Consider the following 27237-nt stretch of genomic DNA (forward strand, 5'->3'; position numbering starts at 1 on the left):
CCTTTCTGGTTGTAGTGGATTTTGTCCTCCTTGAGTTGAATGAAACACCTCTCTTTTGGAGCAGCGGTGCCAGAGGCACTCTTTGTTGACTGTGTGTCTTTCTCCCCCCTGCCAGGTTTGAGGATGGAGCTGTGCAGTCACATCATGGAGGTTCCACAGCTGGTGCTGCAGGCCTCGCGCCTCCAACCCGGACTTTCTTCTTAATGCTCTCTACACTTAGCTAAACACTACTATGGCCCGGCCCAGCAGGTCCCAGCGCCATTAGTCTCCAACTAACTCTGTGGGTTGGTCTTAAAGCAAATCCTGTTTTGTGGGCTGCCTGGCAATTTTTTAGCTAACTGTAATGATAAAAAGGGAGTATTAATCTATTCTGAATCATATCTAGTTGAATGCATGTTTAAAAAAAACAAACACAAAAACAAAGCTTGCTCAATCTACCTGCAGTGACTGATGCAAAACCATCATATGCAAAACCCAAAGGAATGGAAAAGCATTTTATAACTTGTATCACTAATGCACTGTTGTAATGTATGCAGAGTCTTAAAGTTATAAGTGTTAAAGTGAATTTCTTCATAGAGTATCTGAAATCCCTTAGATGATGATTCTTCAGCCTTTGGGGTTGAGGCGGGTTGCCGATTGGTAATGTGGACTTGGAGTTTTCAGCCAACTGTTTTTTTCACACTGACTGCATGACGCGAGGAGAGAGTTGCGGGGACAGGGAGAGTGCAGGGAGGGCCACCATTGCCTGGGACGCAGCCAGCTTACTGGGCATCCCTTTCTTGCTGTTTAGTCTCACGGGGCATTGTAGTGTGGACGTTCTTAAAGATCATCATGAAAGTGTAGAGTTGTGTGGCCAGTATAGTTAGGGGCAAGAGGTGGTTTATGTATCAGCAAAGCAATTTCTCTGCCATCTAAGTTTTCATTACAAGCTTCTTACAGATAGAGATGAGGTTTTCTGTATCTTTACTGGAGAAGTCCTATGTAGAACTAAATTATTTTCCTGGGATGGAAGATATGTGAAGGAGAAACAGCCACACTAGGAGGTATTGGCTTCTTTATTTAGCTTAGAAAACCATTCCTTCCCCCCCGCCCAAGAAATGTTTCAGTCCACTGAAAACCTATGTAGGCATTGCTGTTCTCACCCCCCCCCCAAGAGAAGGGCAAAGATTTCAGCTGTTATGAAGAAAGTTGTATATTTAAGAACTATTAAAAGGGAACAAAACTGTATTTGAAGTTGTTTCTTGTAGAGAGGCAGGTCTGTGGCTATGTTTGGGCCCATCCACCTGATCGGGGCTTGTCATCTGAGACCATTTGGAGGCTGCTCTTGGAGATGGGTCTGTGGAGGTGTGAGGGAGGGGCTGGTGCCTCTTGTCTGTGAGTCTTGTCTGCCATGTCTTGTGCTGAGGGCTCTTAGCACAAAGCAGGTATGGACAGCAAAGGGCCAGGCAGCATCAGAATGCATTTGCCTGCCAGGACTTATTCAGAAAGGATTTTGTGTTTAAAGTCTGAATATTGTACATAAGAAATGAAGAGGAGTTTTTTGCCTAAATGTGCCCAACTTGTATCGATGTGAGTGTGTCTGTTCAGAGAGGGGGTGGGAGGGTGAGGGTTTTGTTCCCTTTCAGCAGTCTGTCAGGTGGGGGTGGGGTATGCTCCTGTTCACCCCATCACTGTTTCAAGTGTTGTGGGCTTTGGTTGGGGAGGGGACCCTTCCCCTACATCTCTGGCAGCTAGGTTAGGGCTCTGGCACTGGTTTGGCATTCGGCCCCATTTGGTGAGTGGAACACCTGACCCCTGAGCCTTTGGTAACCTTATTTTTTATAGTAAGTACCCCATAATTTTCTTTTTCACATTTTATTTTATAAGAAGTTCAGGAATATTTTTGCATGGATCATTGTAAACAGAAGGTTCCTTATTCCTAATGTCTGTTAACATAGTGTGCTTACTGATAAGTACTTTAAATTGCTTCATTAGCACTTAACCCATGTGTGTGTTTGTCAGTGTGTGTGTGTGTGTGTGTGAGAGAGTGTGTGTGTGAGAGAGAGAGAGAGAGAGAGCGTGCCATTTACTCGAGGCACATGGTTTGTGTCCACTTCTTCAACTCTTTGTTGGTAATTCCATCTGTGTAGTAGATGGTTTGTAATAAATATCTGACAGGTTCTGAGGGTTCCAGGGCTGAACTGACCAAGTAAAAGAAAGTCAGTTTCCCCAGTTTAGTGTTATAGATTAGGAGAAAATACGATTTTAATGTATGCTTTAGAAAAGCCCTAAACATCAAAATGGGCATGCGCACATGTGCACACACACACACACACACACACACAAACTACGTGTGAGGGGTGGAGTCATTTGAATTGAGCAGAAAGAGAGTTATATAGGATGCTTCACTGGGCTTGCTTGAGACATGGCACACACAGGGTGAGCGTTTTCACAAGCGCTGAATTAAATGAGGTTTTTGAGAACAAGAAGGGCAGGTTGCATTTTGCCCCCATTTATATCAGCTTCATGAACACTTTCCCCCTTATAATTTTTTAAATCTTTTTTCCCTTTTGTGAAGGTGAGTTGGGAGACTTTATCAGATACTTTAGCATAATGGAATACATCTCTGGAAATCTTTTCAGTTTTGAACCTGTCGGCATCAGCGGTCAAACATGGTAATGAAAAGTAGATCTTGTCTAGCAGGTAAGAATCTGGACACACGAATAGTAGCAAAAGTATCATAGGTTGTAATTTTAACAGCATTTAATTCCAGTAAAATTAATTAAGGAATAGACTTCTGTTTCATAATTTGATATCCCAGGCATAATAGTGGAACATTCAGAGAAACTTTCCTTTTCTTTTTGTATGTGACATTCCTGAGAGTCTTTCAGCTGAATTATGGTTCTTTTAGAAGTGGAGATAGGCAAACGAAGGACCTAATTCCTCTAAACATGAACGTCATCATGGGTATTAAAAAAAAATTGTTCTACAGTAGGCCTCCCTGCTGAGATTTAGGAGTCTATTTTTCTGCTTATGGAAATTTGTTTGGATCTGGGCCAGGTGACTTGAGTGTTTAGTGATGAGTGTTGGTCTCATCAGCTTGCTGACTCTGTGAAGTAAGGCCAGCATCAGGGCCAGGGCCATTCATGGTGATAGACACGGAGGCAAGGCGCTTCCAGAATCTTATGTCTCATGTTAAATCTTTTTGGAACATTCTTGTTGGTATGGTTATTAGCCCTACCAGTGGCTATACTGTGACTCTGTTTCTTGAGTGCTATGCAAATGTAGTATTTACAGGAGATGAGGGAGGCTTTGAGCCTTGGGCTGGGCACCTGGTTGGTGAGCATCTTGCCCTTTCCACGCTGGGCATACAGTGCCTTCCTCCATCTAGTGGCACCATCACTTCTATAATGAGAGGAAATACATTCTTAAGGCACTTTGGATATGCTGATATCTGGCCATGGGTTTCTGTGAGTGTGTCTGCCATTTGGTGGTGACAAGGTGGCACACACCAACCACATCAATATTGGGGCCTACTTCAAAAAGGAAATCCAGACTTCTTCACCAGTTCTTGTAAACTGTTGGAAACAGTATTTCTCTGACTGGTTGGGCCACCTTCTCCCTGTCTGGCAGCTAATGGCTGGATGCCCCAGTCATTGCCAACCTGAGTATTTCCCAGACAGGACAGGATGCCTGTCTGACCCCTCAGCAGGCTCACGGGCAGTTTTAAGGATGAGTGGCTTGAGGGTGTGGGGCAGCTTCTGGTTCTTCTCTCTGGTGCTTTTTAAGGGTGAGTGGGGGTCTATACAGAGGAGTGTGGTTAGCCTGGGGGAAGGGCATACTGCTTAGCTCTTCTCTCTAGCACATCTCAGATGTTTGTGTGTGTTTTTCCCTGAGCTGTTTATTACTCAGCCTGAGCTTTCTGAAGGTACATCAGACTTTTTTGAATAGACTCGCAGATGACCTGCAGAGGAGGGTCTGATCTTTTTGGGTAGAAAGTCACGAAGTTGATATTACGTGTTTCAGATGATTTGTCATCCTTCCTCCCCTCTCCCCCCACCACCTTGCAGCCCCCCATTCATTTGAAGAACAGAAAACCATAGGGGTAACCTTATTTGGATCCCCAGGACTAAAGTTTACTTACTTGGGACAGGGAGACCGAGGAGAGGCAGTTGTCTGTTCAGGAAGCCCGCAGAGGGCTTCAGGAGACCTGCGCTCCCAGGGCTGGTGTGTTGGAGATGACAGGTGTCTCGTTTAGCCTCCTGAGCCTTGTCAGTCTCCCATGGGTCCTCGTTCACACTAGTGGTCAGTAAAATAGTTGGGCTCTGCTGCACTCCTGTCAGGGTTGCTGTGATGGAGGAGAGGCCCCAAGGAGCCACATGGGTTGTGACTGACTAAGAAATGGTTCCTTTTTTTTTTTTTTTTTGTAATGATTTTTTAAAATACTGTTTTTTTTTTTTTTTTTTTTTAGACTGTTCTCTTGGTACTTTTTTAAAGCTTAAGTCAGCATTGTCTTCCAGTGTTAAAGGCATCCCTCACCTCTGCATTGAACTTACGGTGTCAATCAATACAAAGGAATGGAACATCCATCCTGAGCCAGTTCCATTATGTGGAAATTCATACTATTTTAATTTTTTATGCAATCTGATGAGTAGATGGAGCTCAGATTTAAAATTCTTAAAAGCACGTTTATTGTAACAAGAATTGTTATGTATTAATACTGCAGTTTTCAATAAAGATTGACTTGTGTTGCATATTGTGATTTTTATTTTTTTCCCTGTGGGTTTTATCTCGAGGTGGCGTGGCATGGCCTGCCTGGGAGGTGATGTAGCTTCTTTCAAGTTAGGAAATCCAGGGTTTGGGGGCAGAGGGCCTTGTGGTGCTTAGCCCCAGTGACCTTGTGTGGCACTGACATCACAGTGTGTAAGGGTGTGTGGAGGCAGCAGGTTGTGGGGACTATTTCCCCTGGGGGAAGGGGAGGACAGCTGGCCCTGTTCCTCTTCTCCTGGTCCTTTGGCCTGGGTCCTCATGGGAGGACTCATTCTCCATTTCACCGAGGAGGATGCTAAGACCCAGAAAGATTGCAGACTTTATGTCCCCCAAATTCACATTTGCCAACTTCAGCTAAACATCAACTCTGGGAGCTGGCAGCCAGGGAGGCTTCCAGGCCTGAATGGGTTGGAGGAGCTGAACCAGCTGTATCCCACACCAGGACAGTTCCCAGGCCATACACTGTCCTCCCAGCTCCTTCTGAGCCTCTGAAGTACTTCCCCTGTCATCTTTGCTTCTGTCCACCAAAGCTCTGAGGGCATGGTCTGCAAATAAGTGAACTCCCACTGCACTGGGTGATGCTGGGCTCATCCTTCCTGTTGAAGGAAAGGCCCAGGGCAGAGCCAGGTGTAAGAGTACAGGAAGGATGGTGTATGCAAAGAAAATACACAGACACAAATGGAAAAACAAGGGCTGGCAGCCAGGTTACTTTTCTTAAGTTTCTTTATGAAATTAAATGTGGTTTCTGGCTTGGAGAAGGTATAGTGCAAGAGTGACTGACTGTACATGCTGCTGAATGCTCGTGGGCCAGAGGGGCAGCTCAGTGTTCCACACCAAGTCAGGTCCTGGGTGTGCTCATGGGGGACCCTTCTCAGCAGGACGTGGGCTTCCCTCTAACTCACATGCCCACCGGCCTCTGGGTTGGTGGGTCAGTCCTGGATGCTGGGCCACAGAATTTAGTCCTTATGGCTTCTCACACTCACTTAGGGTAAGGCAGTCTTTCTGTGTCACTAATAATTCTTTTTCCCCACTGTTAGAAAAGCAGCACAATCCAAACAAAAAAACCGGGACCAGGTTCTGGAGTCAACCCACAGCTACACGTGGACTGGTCACAAACCCTGACAGAAGTATACAGTGACTATGGTTTTGTTTTCTTTCCACTATAAACAAACACATCACAAGTGAGGAAGGGTGTCCAGCAGCCAGGAGTGTCTAGAGGGGCTGGGAGGCAAAAATGAGTGGGGCTCTGGGCCATTTTTGTGCACAGAATTCTGGTTCCCACCTTTCAGGGATGCAAGCTGCCTGGCATCTCCAGCTGGGGACTGGGGGCCTGAGGGACAATTGGGGGGCAGAGGGCCACAGAGCCCAACTTTGCAGGAGCTAAAGGCAGATGGTCTCCTGCCCAGAGGAAACAGGAGGAGGGATGATCAGATGTCCAGAGAAGAGGGTTCAGAGCGGCCAGTCTTCTCATACATATTGGCCTGGCCGGTGGCTCTGAGCTGTGGCTCCCAGGAGGCCCCATAGAGGTCCAGAGGGTGGCGGGAGCTCACCGCTGTGGGACCCTGCCCCTCCGGTTGGTGTCTTCAGTGCACCAGTTGGGAAGAATCCATGAATGGCGTGCCAAGCAGCTCCCTCACTCAGCCCATAACTTCAGTGTGCGTGACAGGCAGAGGAGGCCACATGCGGTGGGCCTCGGGGAGAAAAAGCTGGAGGCCCATTGGTGGGGCAGGTCCAGACAGTACTGTTGGATGGGGAGCTGGCTCATTTGCGGAAGGGCGCCAGCCGGCTAATGCTGTGCCAGAAGGTGGACGGCTTCCGCTTGGGCTCTGCCAGTACCAAGACCTGTTGCTGGGGCAGGCTGGCGGGCAGTGCCGGGTGCTTCTGGCGTGCCAGGTAGTAGGGCCGGCTGAGGGCTGGGCAGAAGAAAGCAGGGTTCATAGGTGACTAGGGAGCCAGGTGGCCCAGGGCAGAGTGGCAGCCTTTGCTCAGTAGAGGGGTGGAATGGGGCCTGTCCCGTGGGAGGGAACTTCCTTCCTATGGGGCCCACCACACCCAGTGGCCTGGGCCACCCTCTAGCCTGCAGAGATCGTGTGGGGCCCTGGAGCTCCTCCATGGAACAGGCTCCATGTCAGGAGCCTAACATCTCTGTAGGAATGGGGATATGAGCTCCTTGCCAGGTGATCGTACACGGCCTGCCAGAAGTCCTGCCTGGGGAGGTGCACTGCCATTAATGCTACTGCTCTGGGGTACGCAAGGGAATTGAGAGCAAAATCCACACACCCACTAAAGCTTTGTTACCAGTGGCTTCTTAACACCAGTCTTTGGGAACAAACACCTGCAAAGGGCAGTGGGCAGCAGACGGCCCCAGGTGCTAGCTGGCTTTGCTTTGGGGGGGGGGGGGGGCGTCAGAGAAGATTTTGATCATGCCTAGGGCCAGGCTGCTATGGGAGGAAGTAGGGTACCATCTGCTTACCTTTGGGCTTCCCAGTGGCCTGCTGCTTGCTGGCGTTCAGCATGGCCTGCTTCCTCTGCAGCTCAGTGATAGAGAAGCCTGGTAGGGAGGGCCACAAATGAGACCTCTGCTTTGAGGACTTGGCTGCCTTTCCACCTCCCCTTGCTCCCCAGCCTATGTTCCTCTTGTCCTGTGCCTCCTGGCACCTGTGTGGTCCTCTGTGTACCCTGCACCTCCCCCAGGGCCTAGGGTCCCATCATGCTGCAGATGCTCAGCATCCTGCCCAGCCAGCCTGCCTTGGGAGCCAGGCAGAGGAGATGCGCAAGGGCCCTCCCCACAGCCTTGCCCTGTCCCATCTCTCACCCTGACCCAGTGTCCTTTCTCTCCACTACGGCTTTCCCAGACCAAGAGCCAATCTGATCACGCTCAGCGTGATGCCCAGAGGCTCATGGAGAGGAGAGGAATGCAGTGGGGAGGTGCCTTTCTTATGTTAGGGTGGGGGAGGCTTCTCAAAGCCAGTGCCCAAATCCTGCTTGAGTGTTTTGTGCTGGAAAGGGGCCTCATCAGGTCTGCAACTGAGCAGAGGGCCCCCACCTTATGAAGTGTGCATGCATATGTGTTTTAAAAGCAAACCCCCAATAGGCCAGGAGACCCATGCCCTGGGGCCTTGCCAAAAGCTGAGGCCCTTGGGCTGTGGGACATGTTGTCCCACAGTCTCAAGGTTCTCCTGACCCTGCGTTCAGGGGTTAGGAGGGCTGAGAGGCCCCCACAGTGGAGCAAGGCTGATGGGGTCTCGCACCTGTCTCCTGGTCCAGCCGCACCTGCTCCCTCTCCCTGGTGAAGGCCTTGAGCCAGCGCTGTTTCTGCTCAGGCTTCCTGGCACACAGCAGGTGACTCTCTCCCGTGGTGCCGCAGAGCAGCCGGAAAGCATTCTTGACGCTCACGTGGAGGTCTCTGTCTTTTCCATCCTCAAGATCCACCACCTCCAGTCCATCCATATCCACTCGGCCCTTATAGTACAGCACATCCCGGCGGAGAAGGTCCTGCCAGAGACTCTCTGAGCTCCTGGCCTGTCCTGCTTGTGGGGTCCCTCCCAGGTCTCTGAACCACTCTCCTGACCATGTTTATGCCTCACCCTGCGCTCTGCGAGTGGCTCCTCACCCCTTTCCCAGCACATGGTGAGCTCATGAGGGCAGAGTGAGTGTGGTGTGGCCCACAGCTGTGTGCAGAACCCATGACAGAGGAGCCTTGCTCCTTCAGTGAACAGTTACTGATTTGCCCGGACAGTCTTTAGGGTACCCACAGTCTCATGGGGAGGCAGCCATGGAAACTGGCCCAGGACCCATCCTGCATGACAGAGAAGAGTACCAGGGCCAGTGGCCAGGCATACTTCCTGGACGGGGTCACTTGGGCATGTGTTGAGAGGAGTAGAAGCTAACAGCAAAGAAGAGGCCGTAGGAGCAAGGACCCCAGGGCTCAGGGGGAGCTGAGGTTTGCAGGAACACAGGGGTGGCTTTGGAAGCAAGCAGGGGCTAGGTCAGGGGGCTCTGGTCAGACTGTGAGGGCCACCCCGATGGTCCTTGGGCTATTGGACTCCCTCTGCCGAGAATCACCCTCATCCCGGCCCTAGAGGCCTGCCCAGGAAAGGGGCCTGCGCCACTTAAGTTCCCCAGGAAAAGGAGCCGCCTGTGTGTGGTTCCTTTTCTTTGGCAGCTGCTCCCAGCCCTCAGCTTCACCCCCTCCGCTCCTGCTCTAAATGGCTCATCCAGCAGTGCACAGCAACTCTGTTACCTTCTTGCAGTAGATGAGCTGGTGGTCAAAGAGAAAAAACATCCTCTGCTGGCTCTTGGCTTGTGGCTGTGTAACACGAGTCAGCTCCCCCGAGTAGATGAGTTCTGAGCTCCTGACCAGGAGATCTTCCCCCTGGGGAGCCCCAAGGAGACCTGTGAGCTGAGTGCACCCAACGTTGGAAGCCCTTTCCACTGCACTGCTCCTGCTTCCATCATGGGTTGGGTGCGCTCCCCACTGGCCTGGCCTGCCTGTGGCCCCCACTGGCAAGTAGCAAGTAGCAGGCCACTGAGGGAGGGGTTGCTCTTGAAGCTCAAGGAAGCGGTGGGGGCTGCTGGGGTTGGGGGTGAAAAAGTCGTCTGACCTACAAGTTGGTTGTCTCTGCAAAATGGGGTCCCGTGGCAGACAGTGGTATGTGCACTTGAAATGTGGTAGTCCCTGCTGAGATGTCATGTAAGTAAAATAACACCAATTTTGAAGTATAAATAAAATAAAGAATGTGAAATATTTCACTAATGATTTTATGTTGAGTACACACTGAAATGATACTTTGGATATACTGAGTTAAATAAGACATTATTAAAATTAATTTCACTTGCTTTTTTTTCTGTTTTCAGATGGCTACTAGAACACATACAATTACTTACGTGGCTCCCATGATATTTCGATCAGTGCTGCACTCGAGAGTAATTACACCTGGCTAGAAGTCACCTGTGAACCTTGTCTTCTAGGGGCTAAGGAAGTTTTCCCAGCTAAATGTACTTAGTACCTGAAGCCCCATCATCAGACTTCAAACTTTCAGGCTAAGCCCTGCCCCCTTCCGGTTCCTCCTGGGAACTGCAAACCACAGCCAGGAGCTGTTCAGTTTGGGGTAAGTGAGTTTGTAGGGGTCCTTAGCCAGGGCGGTGCCTCAGAACCAGCCACCAGGAAAATAAAAAACCCCGTACAAAACAAACTACATTGCTCAGCCCCACCACCAGAGATTCTTAATTCCCTATTTCTAGGGTGGGGCCCAAGAATCTGTATTTTCATAACATTTTATGGCTAGTGGGTGGAGGTGAGAGAACACCCCATTTGTTCAGGCCTCCGGTTGCTTTAGAAGGCAAGAGGTATATGCTTCTGCATGGAACCTGGGGCTCTGACCCATGGCAATCAGTTTTTGGCCGTGCTGTGGCAGGCCTGAACCTTTCTGTTGGGAGGAGTCCCAATAGTTACTAAAACTTGGGGCTGGCCTGTCCTCCTGCTGCGCTGGCCGGCTGCCCTAGGAGCGACATCCTATCTCACACATGCCCTATACTCTTGACCAGGAAAGGGGCCACCAGGCCTGCAGCTCAGTGCTCGGGTGGGTGGGCCTGGGCAGAGGACCAGCTTTCTTACCACTAGTTCCTGTTCACCAGCTCCCAAGAGCATGGCTCCCTGCTTTAGCTCCTTCCTAGATTTTCCAGGGGCAGAGCCCCATGGTATTTTCTGGGGTGCGGGACTCTCACCTCCCAGTCCTCTATGGAGCTCTGCCAGTGAGCAATCTTGTCGATGTTTTCAAGCCTCCGTTTCCGTTCATTGATAAGCCGGGCCACATTCTTCATGGCATGTAAGGCTGCTTCCACATCCTTGAAATCCCTGGGGCAGAAGAGAGACCGAAGAAGGCTGCACTACAGACAGCAGAGAGGGCCCCCTGTGGAGCTGCTTCCCTCTGGGGCTCTGCCCTTGGCCAGTTGTTCACTTGTCAACGCACACCTGGCTGGGCGCAGCAGAACTAAATATCCCATTTTTGTCCTCTTCCCTCATGACAACAACAGCATGTGACAGCGGGGACTGTCAGCCAGTGCCTATAGCAGTTCCCACACACTACCAGGACTCAACAAACCGGCCAAACCGGGGCAGGAAGAGCCTCGAGCGGCCGGCCCTCCCTCCCCAGCGGCCTCCTACCTGTGCTGGGGGTGTGTGTACTTGAGCAGCTCGGCCAGCTGCAGAGGGTACTTGCAGATCTTCTGCACCGGCGTCAGCAGGAACCCGTCCAGCGAGATGTCTATCATCTTCTGCAGCAGCCGGCAGGCCTCAAAGAAGTACACGTACTTGCTGAGCTTGGTGAGCCGGGACAGCTCCACACAGGCATTGGGGTGGTTGTTGCAGTACTCTGAGTAGATCTGGAAGTCTGCTTGCTGGGGGCACAGCTGGAGGTGAGGATGGTGACCCCTGTCCCTCAGGCCACCCAGGCAACTCAGGCACAGCATCAGGAGGGAGCGGGGGCCTCTGCACTTCCTTCAGAGCTGGGCTCAGAAGGCCCAAGTTCTCTCTACCTACTTCACCGGGCACACACTGTGTAGAACTAGGCACAGGGATGTGAGGGATCTGAAAACGCAGGCAGGTGTGGGCCCTGTCACCACCCAGCTTTCGCAGCAGGGCCCTCAGCAGATATTCTGACTGTGTGTCTGGTGTTTTGGATGAAATCAATGATGCTAATAAGGAAGTGTTATCAAGGCCAAAAATCAGAGGGAGAAGGAGAGAGAGAGAGGAGAGGAGAGAGGGGGAGGGACAGGGAGAAAGAGAGGGAGAAAAGGAGTGAAGAAGAAGGAGGGAAAGAGGGAGAGGAGAAAGATTAAGAGAGATTAAATGGATGCCGGGGTCTATGACTATGTCCCCTGATTGTTTTCATCCTCAGCCCAGTGTCTTGCTTCTCCTTCACAAAGCTCTGGCTTCGTATCTGAAACATAGCCACGGCCACTTTGTTCAACACAATGTGACAGATATAACCACGTTGTGTGTGTATTGTACAGGGCACTCATGATGCCTTTTATTTTATTTTTTTTAAGTTTCAACTACCTAGAGCTAGAGAAAGCCTGGGTATGCTCTATACTGACTAGGACTTCATGGACTTAGGTGGGAAAGGAGGGTAATGGCAGTTGGCTGCCTGGTGGGTTGCTGGGGTGGTTACACTGGGTAATACCGATAAAGTGCCCCCCCCCCCCATCACAACTCTGCCTCCTGCAAATCACATACTCACTCAGGTGCTCTGACCACCAGTTCCTGCTCAGGGAGTCTAAGGTCTCCCTTTCCAGTTCTCCTCCTGCCACTGGAGTGGGAGGTTCCAGGGCCCTTCCAACACTGGGAAGGAACCCACATTGTCCTTCATGGGCTGGCCTTGGCATCTTCTGCTCAACCCCACATGATTGCCACAGGAGAGGGATAGTAACAAGTGCCTTTCCTACCAGGCAAGGCGAGAAGGAGTCCACCTAGCCCAGGGCAATCCCATGAACCTTGGCTAAATGCCAGCTGGCATTTAGAGTGGAAGCCAGCACTGTATAGTCCACAAATTCCACAAATTTTCTCACTGTGTGAGGAAGCCCAGAATCTGTTATGAACAGCTCAGAGGATGCTCAACAGGTATCCAGCCCAGCCCTGTCTTCTGTTTACTCTAGCCCAAGCAAATCTTTTCAGGCAGATGCCCAGGCACCCCTGCTCCAAGGAGCCTTCTCTGACTCGATCTGCCTCCCAGACACGGAGAGACACTGCCGAAACAGTGTGGGAGCGTGAGGGCAGTTGGATAGTAGGGGTGTGGTGCCTGGAAGCTTCTGGGAAAAGAGCAGCAGGCTGCCTGGGCCGTAACCTGCAGGGTCGACTTCTGAGAGGAGGCAGGCATGGGAGACAAGGTCAAAGGGAGGCTAATGCGCTGCGGCCAGGGTGTGTGTGTGCAGCGGGGTGCGGACTCCCAGCAGACCTGGGCAGGGCAGGGGGCCTGCCTGGTGGGGAGACAATATGAGTGGTCCCGGGAGCCGTCCCGGGCGCGGGGTGTGCTCACGTGCTCCAGGAAGCAGGCGCCCAGCTCGCTCAGGTGGGGGCGCTCCCTGTTGAACCTCTGCTCCAGCGCCTTCACAAACGCCTTCTGGCACCGGTAGATGTCCTCGATGTTCCCGAAGATGGTGCGCAGCTGCTCTTCGCTGAACATGTCGGCGCGCTTGCGACACTGCCTGATGTAGCCCTGCAGCCCTCGGCCCGTCAGGTCTCTCTCCGGACCCCGCCGCCCCACCCTCCGCACCCTCGCCAGGCTCACCTCGCAGATGTCGCGCAGGTGCTTGATGTAGTCCCGCTCGGTGCTGAGGATCTCGTTGATGACGTTGGTCCGCATCTGGTCTTTGCTGCTCTGCGCCTCGGCCCTTCCATCCTGGGCCCCGCCGTCCCCCGCCCGCAAAGCCTCCTCGTCGGCGGGCTCGTCCTGGTTCACCCGCAGCTGCAGGCAGCGCGCGGCTGGTCAGCGCCCCTCAGGTCAGCCCCCGCCGAGGGTCAGCGCCCCGCGACCGGCACGCGGCGGCACCGGGGAACTGAGGCTCGGAGGACGTGTAGACACGGCAGCCCCTTTCCCCCAACACGCGAGACAACGCCTGCCCCTCTGAAGGTGCCCACTCCCCCTTCTCTCCCTTCTCCTCTGCTGGTTCTGGACTGTGCTGGGAGCGGAGCAGACGCTTCTTCTCTTAGGGTTCAGAACCAGCGCCTGCTTACGCCGGGCCTGCCCTCTAGGGGCTGTGACGGGAGTGCATGGCTGACGGGGCCTGTCTGGCTCTGACTTGTGAGTAGGACAGGCTGGAGGTGGAGGGTGGGCAGTTTGTCCACGGGGTTTGGGGCAGGAGAAGCAATGAACCCCACCATCGGGGATACTCCTCCCCACTGCCCTCTGCCTGGCCTCTGCGAGGGTATCATGATTCCTTCCTTGGAGACCAAAGGCTGCCACAGATAGGCTCTGGGTCCCCCTCCTGTGATCTCTTGTGCTAACGACTTGGTTCGTCCATGCCTCAGTTTTCTCAGGTGTAAGTGGCTGTTCCCTGCTCCCAGGGCATTGTGAAAGTTATAATTGAGATGCCCCTCCAAATTTTCCGCAAGGGGTTTAGTAAATGCCTGGTGCTGAGTTGATTGTGGTGATGGAATTCTAACATGCAGATTCCCCCTGGAGGAATCCGGACACCATCATTTCTGACCCGCTCCTTTCTGGACACTGAGGGTACCCTGAAGGAAGGGATGGGAGCAGGCAGGAGTTGGTGATGGCTCTGCAGGAGGAGGAAGGCTATGTCACAACTCTGTGGCTGGCCTTCTTGACAACTTGCTCCCCATGCCCAACCCGCAGCCTTGCTGTCCCAGCACAGCCCTGAGGGTGGGGGAAGGTGGGGGGCTGGGTGAGTCCATACCCAGCACCTCAGACCCCAGAGCAGTTTCAGGTCTGCACTTCAGAGCAGAGCCAGTTGGCTCCTTATGGGCATAGGAGAAGCACAGGCTGGTGCCATACCCGCACAAAGCTGGCTGGAAACCAGCCCTCGCCATCGGCAACACGACCCCACCACCACTCTCTGTTGGTGGCATCCATTACTTCGATGACATCCCCAGCTTTGAAGCCCAGTTCCTGGTCATCCATGGTGACATGGTCCCAGAGTGCTTCTGCACAGACCACACTGCCATCACTGATGAGCTGTGGAGAGAGCCACAGATAGCAGGTCAGTGGGGAAGGCTATTGTGGACCTCCCCACGGGGTAGGGTGCTCCTGCCCTCTGCCCTTCATCCTTCAGCAGCCCTGTAAAGAGGGGTCCTAACTCATGTTACCGAGGAGTGAACTGAGGCTCCATCTGAGCCAGTCATTCTTCAGGGGACAGGACTCTGCCTGGGGCATGTCTAGACTGGAAGGGCTCATGATGACACCTGCAGTAAACTTGACCGCTAGAATCCTGGTGAGCCACAGAATCTGAGAGGCAAGTGTGTTGCTCACTCCCCTGCACAGGGCACACCTTCCTCTCACCCCACTGGACCAGTGATTCAATTATTAGTATCCGCTTTATTTACCGTCTCTGCTCTGCTCTGTGATGCTGGGGGTGAGTACAGCAAGCGGCATTTCTTCTGTGCCAGCTGCCCCGTTAGGTTCTCCTAATGTGGCATTGGAGGGGACCACAGTCTGGAGGGAGAAGGGGCTTACTCCCTCCTACTGGCTTCTTGTGGACTTGCATTACCTGTGACGTCACCTGGCAAGCAACAGTGCCACTCCTCCCAGGTATGAGGGGCAGGGGCACCCAGCCATCACAGTAGCTGGATCTGGTTTGCAGTGTTTTTTGACCACTTGCAGAAGCAGTCTCATGCCCCCCCCCCTCCCCACCAGCACTAGCTGAGCAGTACCTAGCCTCAGACTTCTAGGTCCCAAGGCCCGCAGGATCCTCAGCTTTAATTATTTCAACCTCTCTCCTTTATTCCCTAGCTCTAGGAGAGGTAGGTACATCTTGCAGCTGCCATCTCTGTAATAGATACCTCAGGATTGTTCTTGTGCACTTGGTTATGGAGTCAAGCACTTTATACCTGGCTCACAATGCCTTATAGTAATTTCTCTCTGCTGAAATAATTTGGTGTGTTTCCTTCCTCCCACATGGTCATGGACCTCACACCAGGAGGGATGCTCCCCTGCCGTTAGAGGCAGGGGGATGGGACTCCCTCCCTCCCTCCATGCCCCAGGCAGTCCTTGTGCTTAGAGCTCCATTTCCTGTTGGGCTGAAGCCTGCTTTCCTGTAATGTAGGCTCAGTTTCTGCTGCATGAATAATGAATGGCTCTGGGGCTCAGGACAAGAGGAGGGGTAGGTTGGGGGCTACACAAGAGGTGAGATTCATGCCTCTCTCTGCTGGGACCAAGTGTTAGCTCTGCAGGGTGGCTCTATGGCAGTCAAGGCCTCAGAGCATCACCAGTCAGGCCTTCTGCACCAGCTATTTCCTCTTCTGAGCTGCTTGGCTCTGTCCCCACACGTGAGAATGAATCCTTCCTTGGCTTCAGGTCCAGTGGGGCCTTCTCTGGGTGCTCCCAGCGCAGTATGTATGCTGTTCCTCGGACTGAAATGGGAACCAGAGCGGGGCTGCAGCAGGATGGTCTGGATCTCCCCCTGAGAGTTCCAGTAGCTAGGAGGTCTCCCCTGGGCCCTGAATGGGCAGGGTGAAGGGTGGTGTAGGCCACCTGGGTACCAGAGCCCACTCAGGCTGGAACCTTCCTCCAGGGTAGGGCCTGAGCAAGCACATTCAGAAACCACCAGTTCATATTTTCCGGGGATGAAACCTGCTCTACACCCTGATGAAACTACTCCTCCGAATGATCCACAGCTGACGTGTAAGCCTACTCTCACATGCAACAGCCATTCCGGGCCTGCAGATTCCTGACGCCTACCCAGGGTTCCTGGGCACCAAGCACTGGGTTATTCCTGGGGGGCTGATGCCTCCTCGAGGGGCCATTGAACTCACCCCAGCTAAAAAGACCTACTACAGGCATGTCCTCTTCTGCAGGAGGGCCTGGCCCCCAGGATCAAGACCTCCTGGCTGCAATATGAACAAGATGAGACAAGAGGACTCAGTGAGGCCACATGAAAGTGCCTGCGGTACCTAGGGAACAGTACTAGACTAGGCAGCCCAGAGCTGGCCCACTCCGCACGAGCAGGCTACATCCCCTAGCCTTGGAGGATCTTGCCTGAGACAAGGAGAAAGCAGAGTGCTCAAGGGTGGTGTGGGTGAGCCAGTGAGAATGTGGGCTGCAGGTAATTGTCCTCTTTCAGGGACAGTAATCACAGCTGAGCAGATGCATCAGGACAGAAGATGGGTGTGAATAAGGGTGAGTGTGAGCATAAGGACAGAAGGTGTGTATGACCTCAGGCAAGTGTGTGCATCACAATGGAGGGAATGTATGACTACAGGCTATTTGGGTAGTTTTGATCCTTGAGAGGTGGGTGTCCTGAGACTCCCCCTTCCTGCACACACCCCGACATGCTCCTGCCAACACACATTTATACACTTGCTAAGGGGATGCTACGCTTTGATCTCCTGCGAACAGTATGCCGCACTGCAGGTGAATACTGTCCACCCTCAGTTCACATGGGTTGCACATGCAGGTCTCCAGGACAGCGTGGAAGCTGCCTTTCGCTGATGGAGCCCAGGCAGGCAAGACGTAATGCAGACATACTTCATACAGCCCAGCTTCCCACCATTTCCCTGCCCAGGTTGTTCCGTACTAATATTAACCAGGTCAGGTGTCTCCTCCTAACCCCGGGTTCTCTCAAATGAGCCCTGAGCAAAAGCCCCTCTTGTATGGGCCAGTGCCTCTTCCTGCGGCTTTCCCCCGCCAGCCCTTGCAGAGAGGTACGGCTCCACGCAGGTGGTTTCCTATATAGCCGCAGGGGAAGGGCTCTAGATATGGGACAAAGAGGTAGGGCTTCCCAGAGAGACCATGGTTCCTGACACCTTTATGGACAAGCCCCCACACCTGCCTTGTCCAGTCATCCAGAAGCCCTTGTTGGTAGTGGGCGTGGTCATCTTTGCCACCTAGTACTTGTCCTAGTACCTTGCTGTGCACAGGAGGTACTGGACAGACACACAACCATGAGCAATTCCCCCGATCTCCCTGTGCTTTGGTCCCAACCGATGCCCACAGTAACAACGTGCTCTCCCTGGGCCACAGCAGCTCCTCTATAGATTTACAAATGTGAGGCACTCTGCCAGCTTATAGCAATGACATTATTTATGTGATGTCACCGAGACAAAATGTAGCTCCAAGAGGTCAGAGATGAATTCTACCTCCAGGACAGCCCAGAGACCACCAGGGCTCACACTGGGTGGGTTTCTGGGCAGAGGCCCTTCCTGATGCTTGCTGTCAGCGACACAGCTGCACCAGATTCAAGTCCAGCAGACTGAGGGGCAAGGGTTGCAGGCTCTTTCTTGGCCTAGCAGTGGGGAGCAGAAGCTGGCTCTGAGACATGGACTATTTACGTGGAGGCAGTTGGGAGAACTGTCCCCGTGGAGGGACAGGGGACAGGATCCACTCTTGTACCTTAGAGATTTCGATGGGCTTCAGGAAGCCAGGCTTTGCCTCAAAGTTCCCCCTGATGACCACCCACCACCTTTTCCATCCTGCCCCATCTCCTCCTCTCTCTCACATATGCAGGCTGGTGGAGGATTCCAATCAGTCTGGGAAGAAACATGGCTCAGCTTCTTTGGGCTCCTGCACAGCAGGGGATGGGGGGGAACAATGCCCACCTATGAGGGGGTGCAGGAGGGGCTCTGCCTGTAGTGGGGGCACGTTGACTGAGAGGACTAAGACCTAAAATGGGAAAAGCAACTGCAGATGACATGTGAAGAGGAGCCCACTCATCTTCCCAGACATTTTTCAACCCACACAGAAACGCATGTCCAGTTCCGCTCACACGGCAGTCACATGTACAGTTTTCAGACAGCCAGAGAGCCGTGGCCACAGCTGCATCCGCATCCTCAGTTATACATACAGACGCGCCATTTTAGAGAAACACACGCACACACACACACACAGACACACACACACCACGGCACAAAGGACACATGGAAAGACCCTGTGGCACAAGTGTCATTACGCTCCTGAGGCACCTGCAGGGCCGCATCCCCAGGGGGGCGCACACATAGACCGGGCCTTGGCACATGGGGAGGCCTGCCCTGGTGGCGCCCGGTGCGGGACTCATGGGGGCCAGACGGGGCCAGCCGCACCTCGGGCCACTGCGGGCTGGGAGCCGCAGCGGGCAACGAGGAGGACAGGGCTGAAAGGGAAGACGCGCGGCGGCCGACGGAGCCCAACGCGGGCGCCACTCACCCCTGCGCGGTTCCCCGCGGCGCCCTGCCCGGGCGGTCAGCGGAAGGCCAGCAGGAATATCAGCACGACGTTGATGAGGACCAGAAACGCCAGCACGGCGAAGACCACCACGCGCTGGGCGCCGGGGGGCAGGTTGCAGCGTAGCAAGGCGCGCAGGGCGCTCCCGGGCGCCGCGGGGCGTCGCCGGGACTGCGGGGCCCTGGCCATGGCGCCCGGCCTCCCGGCTCCGTGCGGCCCGGAGATCCCGCCGCGATAGGGCGGGAGCGGGGCGGCCGGGAGCGCCCGGAGGGGGGCGGAGCCGCCTGCTCTCGCCAGGCCCGGGGCTTCTCCGGCTCAGCCCGCGACGTGCGCGCGGCGTCTCTCAGGCTCCGCAGCCCTAGCAACCGGGCGGCCGCAGGGGCGGGGGAGCCAGGGCGGGAGGGGTGAGGAGGCTTGGGCTTGCGCGGCGCTCTGCCCTTGGCGCTTCCCAGGGTGTGTGTCCGGGGAACCTCAACGCCCAGTCGGCGGTTCGGGCACACGCCGGCCAGGCCCAGAGGACTGCGGTGGCGCTCCGGGCGGGGTGCGCGGGTGGGAGGGGGCGCTCCGGGGTGCCGGGGGTCTTCGCAGGTACCGGCGCAGCGCGGCCCTGAAGATGGGCCGGGTGTCTGATTCCTAACAGCAAGAGCTGTCTTGGCCTCCACTTGAGAGGAGTAAATGCAGCTCTGAAAGGTCAGGTGATTTGCTCACTCATAAAATCTCATGGGTATACAGGGATGGTGGAATCGGAATTTGAACTCAGGACAGACTGAGGTCATCCTCACTGAGGTGCTCGCTCCGTTCAGGTCCTGCCTCAGGAGCTTTCCTTACTGACCCATCAGAGCAGCATTTTGTTCCTGTGGGAAAGCAGCCGGCTTATTCATCTGCTATTCCCAGCTCCTCCCATATTTATTGAGGTATAAGTGACAAACAAAAATCGTATGTATTTAAGGTGTACAACTTGGTATTTTGAACATTGTGAAATAATCACCACAGTCAGGCTGATTACCGTATCTATCACCTCGCACAGTTACCATTTGTGTGTGTGTGGTGACAACACTTAAGATCTATCCTCTTAGCACATTTCAAGTGCACGACACAGTATTAACTATGGTCACCATGCTGCACATTAGATCTCCAGAACTTACTCATCTTGCAAGACAGACACTTCGTATCCTTTTGTCTGATATTTCCCCATTTCTCCCTCCCCCAGCTCCATACAATCATCCTTCTTTTCTCTGCTTCTAGGAGTCTGACTTTTAGACTATACATATAAGTAAGATCATGCATTTTTCATCTTTCTCTGTCTGGCTTATTTCACTTAGCATAATATCCTCCAGGTTCATGGCAGACTTTCCTTTTTTAAGGTTGAGTAATATTCCATGGTATATACACCACATTTTCCTTGTTCATTCATCCATCAACAGGCACTTAGGTTGCTTTCATGTCTTTCCTACTGTGAATAATGCCGCAATGAAGATGGTAATGCAGATATCTCTTTGAGATCCTGATCTCATTTCTTTTGGAACACCCGGAAATAGGATTGCTGGATCAAATAATAATTCTATTTTAAATTTTTTGAGGAACTTCCATACTGTTTTCCATACTGGCTGTACCAATCTGTATTCCTACCAACAGTTTATAAGGGTTTCCTTTTCTCCACATTGTCACCAACACTTATCTTTTGTCTTTTTAATAATAGGCATTCTAAGAGATGTGAAGTGATACCTTATTGTGGTTTTGATTTGCATTTCCGTGATGATTAAAGATGTTGAACCATATATCTGTCCATATATATATATCTGTTGGCCATTTGTGTATCTTCTTTTGATAAATGTCTATTCAGGTCCTTTGTCCATTTTTAAAATGAGTTATTTGGTTTTTTTGCTATTGAGTTGTATGAGTTACTTATATATTTTGAATATTAATCCTTTATCAGATATATGGTTTGCAAATATATTCTCCCATTCCACAGGTTGCCTTTTCACTCTGTTGACAGTTTCCTTCAGTGTATAGGAGCTTATAGTTTGCTGTAGTCCCACTTACCTATTTTTGCTTTTGTTACCTGTGCTTTTGGTATCATATCAAAACAAAACAAAACAAAACAAAAAAAAACAAAAAACCATTGCCCGGACCAGTGTCAAGAAACTTTTCCTTGTGTTCTTCTAGTAGTTTTATGGTTTCAGGTTTTTGGTTTAAGTCTTTAATCCATTTTGAGTTGATTTTTATGTATGTTGTGAGGTAAGGGCTCAGTTTCATTCTTCTGCATGTGGTTCAAGCTGGCTTTTATGTTCTTTTGACATATCACCATCATTTTTATACATTTTTTGGCGTCGTAAGATGTTTCAGGCTCATATTATACTTCTGTTGCTGTAATACAATCAGCCCAGGCTCCCTGCTCAGCAGGGAGTCTGCTTCTCCCTCTCCCTCTGCCCCTCCCTTTGCTTGTGTGCCCTCTCTCTCTCAAATAAATAAAATCTTAAAAAACAAACAAACAAACCCTATGTCAGCTATGCAGGAGTTCCCACTGTCTTCCTGACAGAGGCTGCAAACTTAACACTGTAGGGTTTGAAGCTCATGTGCAGGTGTCTGTCAGTCCATCCAAAACAGTGAGCTCTGTCACAGTCACCATGCCATCAGATGGCAGCTGAGGGGGCCGAGGAGACTTAAAAGCAGGTTGGAAGTGAGTAGAGATTTCCAGGCTCCATGTTCCACACTGTGCCTCCTGGGGCAGGAGTCATGGAATATGTGCACAGGTGGGTGTTCACATGTGGGTGAACATGTGTGGGTCAGTAGCACATGCATGTGAGTGAGTACAAATGAGTGCACTGAGCAGAGGCTGGGATGTGTGTGCCAGGGGAGGGTCAGGATTATGTCCAGAGAGGCCGGCTGCCTTCCTCAGATCGGAAAGTTCAGCCTGGTCCCATCTGTGTGGTTGTGGGGAAAAGTCTTCTTTCTCTATGTCTTCAGTTCTTCAGGAAACTAGGCTCAAGATTTCCTCCCTCAAGCTCTCAGGAGGATGGTGGGGGAACAGAAGGCATCATAGGCTCCCTGCCGCCCGAAATCCCAGGGCTTCTCTGGTAAGACTATGACTTGCCCTCATAGGGCGTGGCTCGGAAGCCCTGACTTTGGGCCGATGCTTTATTGTGTCCCTGTGGTTCCAGAGCCATTGGACACCATAGAAGAAGGGGCAGAAAGAAGTTCTGGGAACCCACTGGTCGGTGCAGGGCTGAGTGCTGTGGGTCTATGGCACTCCACCTGCTGCGGTGCTGGCCCTGGGGGCATGTTTTAAGGCTTCATCCAAGGCCCAGTTCTGGTGTAAGACCTCCCCTGTAGCTGACCAGCCTGGGGCAGGAGAACCTCTGAACCTCTGAACGTGGGCTGGTACCAAGACCTAAAAGATGCCCTCTGCCCTGCCCAGGGACACCCAGACTTTAACTCCTGGTGAAATGGGTGTGCAGCAGTGAACACAGTGGTGACGTCCTTTCTGTATATGTTTTATGACCAAAAAGCAAACCCAGTAAAGCGACAGCAAAGGCCTTGGCCCTTGAGGGGTTCAAGCCAGGGAGGGGAGGGTAAGTGCAGGTGGCAGCAGGGAGTGGCCCATCCAGGCTGCCAAGGTGGCAGGATTGGCAGGGAGCTGAAGGAGGAGCACAGGTGTCTGGGCAGACGGGGGCTAAGCCCCCAGTCCCGTGTCTTGGGGAGGGAAGAGGAAAGCTGCTCTGGGTATGCTGGCCACTGGAGAACTTGCGGTTCTGGCCCTGGGGTCCGCAAGCTGTTGCCGCTCCTCCTCATGGGAGTTAAATGCAGTCGTTGTCCAACAACAGGGCTTGCAAGAGGTAGCTGGGACACTGGCCAGTATCAGGCTCTTCCCTTGGGCTGGTGCAAGAAGGGGCGCAAGAGCCAGGTCAGGCCTTGGGATGGACACCCAGGGTCACAGGTACTGGGGAAGACAGAAACACCTGGAGAGAAGGTCAGACTAGCTCCATGGATGGGGTGGTCACAGGCTGGCCTGGCGTCCTGCAGTGTCCTCTTAGGGTTCCACACAGAATTTCTGGGTGCTTAAGGATGGCAAGACTGTTTTCTATCCTCAGGTGACCCTATGGTCTGGTGGGCCAGGACAGTCCCACTTCCCACCTGGCCTGCTGGCTCCTTTTCTTAAGACCCAGGGTAGAGGATGAGATTTATGCCTGTCTTTCCTCTAGTTCAAACTTCATCTCTTCTCAGCAGGAGGATCCAGGACTGTCCCCGGGCCAGCTCTTGCCCTCCTGGAGCAGGGACACCAGAACACTTGAATGCACAGGTGCTTGGAGTAGACCTGGACACAACAAGGTGCTCAGGGCCATGCAGGTAGTGGGCAGAACTGGGAGGAAGACCAGCTCCACACATGTGCCCTCCTTTAGTGCAGCTGGGACCTGGCCCATAGGGGAGACACTGCCATCCACAGCGTAGTGGGGTGGGTGTCAGAAGACCCCAGGCCTCTGAGTCAGGAACCATGCCCTCCCCTCCTCTGGTCCCATCTCACAATTTGGCGGGGAGGGGGGTGGGTAGCTGGGTAGAAATGAAAAGAGAACATCTTCCAAAGACACCTCCTCCTTTTAGCCCTCAACTCCAGAAAATATGCTTGGGCTAAGGATACCCTCAGTCTTGACTGCAGGGATAACTGCCCAGCCCAGCAAGGCATGCTCAGAACCTTGTGAGGCAGGGAGAGGCCGGGAAGAGGGTGAGGAATCGGGCAGATAGGCCCAGGCCTGGGTCATGGGCATCTGGACAAGGCACTAGAAGGGACAATGCTGAAGAAAGAAAGGGACACTTCTAGGCACTGAAGCGAACTCCTGTAGCAGGGTCTGGACAATCATGAGGTGCCAGGCATGTGTGAGATGCAGGGAATACAGAAAGAACATGATACTGTGTCCTTTCTCTGTTTGGCAGGACACACACATGCCCTGCCGGCCCCCTGCCCCCGACAGTCCTGTATCCCAGGGCCCGGGACATCACCTGACACCAATTAAATACTCATTAGATATGTGACATACATGCAACATACACATCCACACATCACACTCAGAACCTTCTTGCGCATGCAGATGTGGGCACATGCACTCACTTCTGTACCCAGAATTACAAAAGTGCTTCGCTGTTCTCCCCTGCATCTACTGCTCTGTGGACCAGATGGTTTGAGCTCCCTTCTGCTTGGAAATTGAGATGTGGTCTCTCCTTCTGAAGTCAATACAAACAAGAAAGTGTCACAATTTAGAACATGATACTCACATGTGTCTAAAAAATACAAGTGAATGTGTGATTTTAGAGCAAGATAAATATTCTTTAGTGTGGACTTTTCTTTGACATCCGTTGCTTCTATAATCTCTAAGTGTGAGACTCACGTTGACCCTAGCCAATCTTGCCATACATGTGAGCCGGCAGTGAGTGTTAGAGGGTTCAGGGAATGCACAGTGGGACTTTGCTGCTCTTGGAAGGCCAAGTGAACTAGCCTGTTATTGGAGAATCATCTTTTATAGCTCTTCAGTTTCTGATAAAGGGGGTCTATATAATGCTACCAAAAAATCATAATGGGTGCCTGCCTTTCCTGAGTCCCCTGTACACCTGTACATGTGACCCTCCTATAGCTGGCCGTGGGACTCAGATGCCACATCCACTCCACAAGAGGAAACTGAGGCCCTGAGAAGGGAATGACTTGCCACATGTCCCCCACTAGCCAGTGGCAGGATGGGGGGAAGATGCAGGGCTGTCAGCCTCTAAACCTCATAAAGAAGAGCAGCCTGATGGACACTGACCAAGTCAGGAGCCCAGCCTCCAACTGGCATTAGCTCGCTGCATCCCTAGAGAGGGGCTCCTTGGTCTGGCTGCCCTCCTCCAGGATGTGACACATGTCCTTCCCCACAGAAGTATGTCCAGGAAAGACAAGTACCCTAGAAAGCACTGAGTGCTCTAAACGTAAGAAACAACATTACCACCCTGTCCATCAGGAGCCCCCAAATACCAAGAAAGACCTTCAAACCAAATAGGAAACAAATTCTCTAAGCGTCCAAAATAGGTGCTATCCAATTCATAATCCAAATTACCTTCATTTCCCTCATAAAGGTGCCTTCTGTCAGAGGCTATTTGTTCTTTTAGAGTAGTCCTGGCTCTTGGTTTCCCTCATCCAAAGCATCTTAGAATGAAAAACTTGTCAAGGGCCTCAGAAGGCACCACCTCACCAGGTTAGCAAGATGTGACAGACCAGAATTTCACTGTCAGGTAGGACACATGCAGCTATGAAAAACAGACACAAGAACTCTAACAACGCAGCACCAATGGCCACATACCTTTTCAGAGTCCCCCAAAACTGTATGTGAGTATTCCCTGTTTGTTATCATCCTCATTGCTGGAAATTTACTGAGAACCCACCACATGCCAGGTAACCTCATGGCCATCCTATTTTACAGTTAAGTAAACTAGCGTTCAGAGGGTTTACCTGCTTGGAGCTCCACGCCTGGCCCCAGGCAGGGAGGAAATCCCATGCAGGTCTGGGAGGCCCCAGTGCTGGGATTCTACCCCCTGCACCATGCTGCTCCCCACCAGGGCTGGGGCCCAACACAGAGGAGGGAAGCCCGAGACATCGAGGAAAAGCAAAACCATTATCTGTGAATTCTGCTTAAAATGACATAATTTTAGAACATCTTCCATTCAAAACAGCTGATGAGAAGTACTTAAAGAAGGGCTTTATGTATTGGAAAAGTCAACTTACTTGGATATGTGTTATTTAACACACCATAGATTTTTAATAAAGCATTATTTAATGACTGTTTTAAATCATTATTCAGATCTGGGCCTGAGAGAAGAGTTCGTCCACCATCTATAGTTTGTACCGCTCTGTTGAGTAGGTGATGAGGACAGCATACTCCTTGAGGATTTCTGAGAAGCCCACCAGCCCATTCATTCACTCATACTGTTCGTAAATTGATCCCCTTCTGGGGTGCTGCAAGATCCTGGGTGGTGAGATTCTGGTTTTGATGAGGCAGAAATACACAGTAGCTTATGACCAGGAAGAGAATGCAGTGTTATGGATGTGGGTTATAGACCACATTATGTCTAGGGCCCCCCTACCTGCTGAATTAAGTAAAGAAGAGGGGGAGAAAATAAATAGGAGTACAAGTCAGAAAAAGAGAGGAGTCAAGGTCTCAGAATGTCTCTGTACTTGGAGAGTGCAAAAGGAGTCCTTGGTATGGGAACCAGTTTTGCCTACAGGAAGTACCTCACTAATTTCTTCTGTTCTGGTAGGAACAGCACACAAACAAACAAGCAAACAAACAAACTTGCACATGGTTGTCATAGCAATCACAGCGCTTTTTGAGCTCTTGGAGTCAATAGGAGAGAAATCAGTTTTCACCTGCCTTGCTTCTCACCCTGCCCAGACAACTTCTTGGAGGGATGGGGGGCTAAGCTCTGGCCTCCATTCTACCAAGCAGAGCATGTTCCATCCAGGATGGCTTACAGGGGCTATTATAGGGAAGGACAATCCAGCACTCTTTCATCATAGGTCCTGGGTCATGCCTGCCATTCTGGGTTCCTGTAGGCCACGAGGGCAGAGGGGCAGATCCTCTAATTGGGTAAGCTCTGCTGGTGGACATCACATCCTAAATTGAGAGCCACAGGCTGAAACTGTGCTGCGTACACGTGGGGGCCACTGCCATCTGCTTACAACACAGAGACTGTGGACATCTAGGCCTGTGCAAACATGCTGGACTCACCCTGACATCCAGGCCATCTGTTCCAGCCCCGTCCCTTCATCCATGCAGCCTTTACCCTACCTCATTGATGGCCAGCTGCTCACCACCCCCTCCAGGGTGGCTGTAGTGGTGGCTGGAGCTGTGCATGTCCTCGTACAGGTCCTCCTCACTCCCCGCCTCATCAGCACGGATGGCTGTGTCCAGAACTCCATCAGGGATAGCTGGAAGGAGAGACACCAGCTGGCAAAGAGGAGCTGAGGAAGGGGGACAGGCAGAGAAGGAGATGAACATTTTCAGGATAAGTGCTCCGTCTTTGAGAAGAGGGAGAAGAACTGGGAACTAGTTTCTCAAACTATTTTTGCTGCAAAAACACGGTCTGGTTGAAAGAGTGCACAGGTTAACTTTCGCCCCATCGCTGTTAGTCACCCACCTTTCAATCCCCACCATCTCCTTAAGTAAGGAAACAGAAATATCTGCCAGAGCATGATGCTCGAGTCCCCTCCAGCTGAATTCAATTCAAAGCCATCTACCAACGGGCCAGGTATGGTAGATGGCCCTTAAGAATACTGCACGGTGCACTGGGTGTTATACGCAAATAATGAATCATGGAACTTTACATCAAAAACTAGGGATGTACTGTATGGTGACTAACATAACATAATAAAAATATTAAAAAAAGAATACTGCTAACAATTTATTATGAAATATATATGTGTCTAAAGAAATACACAGTATATACATTTAAGTATATATACACTTAAGTATAGTTTGGAAATTAATAAAATGAACTTAAGAAAAATACAAGAACCTTAGAATTCAACCACCTGCATGCCGTACTCCAACTGTATTCCCCTCTCTTTCCTTTAGAGCTATCCATTATTTCTATAAAT

The 27237-nt window shown here is 51.8% G+C and overlaps 2 protein-coding genes across 9 annotated transcripts in view; one reads left to right on the forward strand and one right to left on the reverse strand.

The window, feature by feature from the left end:
* FAM168B (family with sequence similarity 168 member B) overlaps window positions 1–4733 on the forward strand; it is a 40598-nt gene extending 35865 nt beyond the window's left edge. For 5 of the 8 annotated variants that reach the window (XM_040621022.1, XM_040621039.1, XM_040621058.1 and 2 more), the window contains one exon: window positions 116–4733. The gene's annotated coding sequence lies outside the window, so the exon portion shown is untranslated. The remainder of the gene's footprint in view (window positions 1–115) is intronic. The other 3 variants (XR_005832146.1, XR_005832145.1, XR_005832143.1) reach the window with 3 other exon arrangements.
* ARHGEF4 (Rho guanine nucleotide exchange factor 4) lies at window positions 4450–26595 on the reverse strand. Its single transcript, XM_008692095.2, has 10 exons — window positions 26429–26595; window positions 14262–14441; window positions 13038–13214; window positions 12786–12965; window positions 10916–11148; window positions 10477–10606; window positions 8993–9124; window positions 8001–8244; window positions 7223–7300; window positions 4450–6662 (listed from the first exon to the last, which is right to left on the reverse strand). The coding sequence occupies exons 1-10, from the start codon at window positions 26492–26494 to the stop codon at window positions 6511–6513; spliced, it is 1572 nt and encodes a 523-aa protein (XP_008690317.2). The 5' UTR covers window positions 26495–26595; the 3' UTR covers window positions 4450–6510.
* Window positions 26596–27237: the final 642 nt, after the last annotated feature.

Source organism: Ursus maritimus, unplaced genomic scaffold (assembly GCF_017311325.1).
Source record: "Ursus maritimus isolate PB19 unplaced genomic scaffold, ASM1731132v1 scaffold_10, whole genome shotgun sequence".
Taxonomy (NCBI): Eukaryota; Metazoa; Chordata; class Mammalia; order Carnivora; family Ursidae; genus Ursus; species Ursus maritimus.

What these genes read in the sequence shown, in the direction of transcription:
- ARHGEF4 (XM_008692095.2), bottom strand. Translation starts at nt 26,494, where the DNA reads ATGCACAGCTCCAGCCACCACTACAGCCACCCTGGAGGGGGTGGTGAG. An exon ending in ACCTGCGCGACATCTGCGAG is followed by an intron (nt 12,966 to 13,037) that starts GTGAGCCTGGCG and finishes CGAGGGCTGCAG; the next exon opens with GGCTACATCAGGCAGTGTCG. An exon ending in TACACACACCCCCAGCACAG is followed by an intron (nt 10,607 to 10,915) that starts GTAGGAGGCCGC and finishes CTTCTGCCCCAG; the next exon opens with GGATTTCAAGGATGTGGAAG.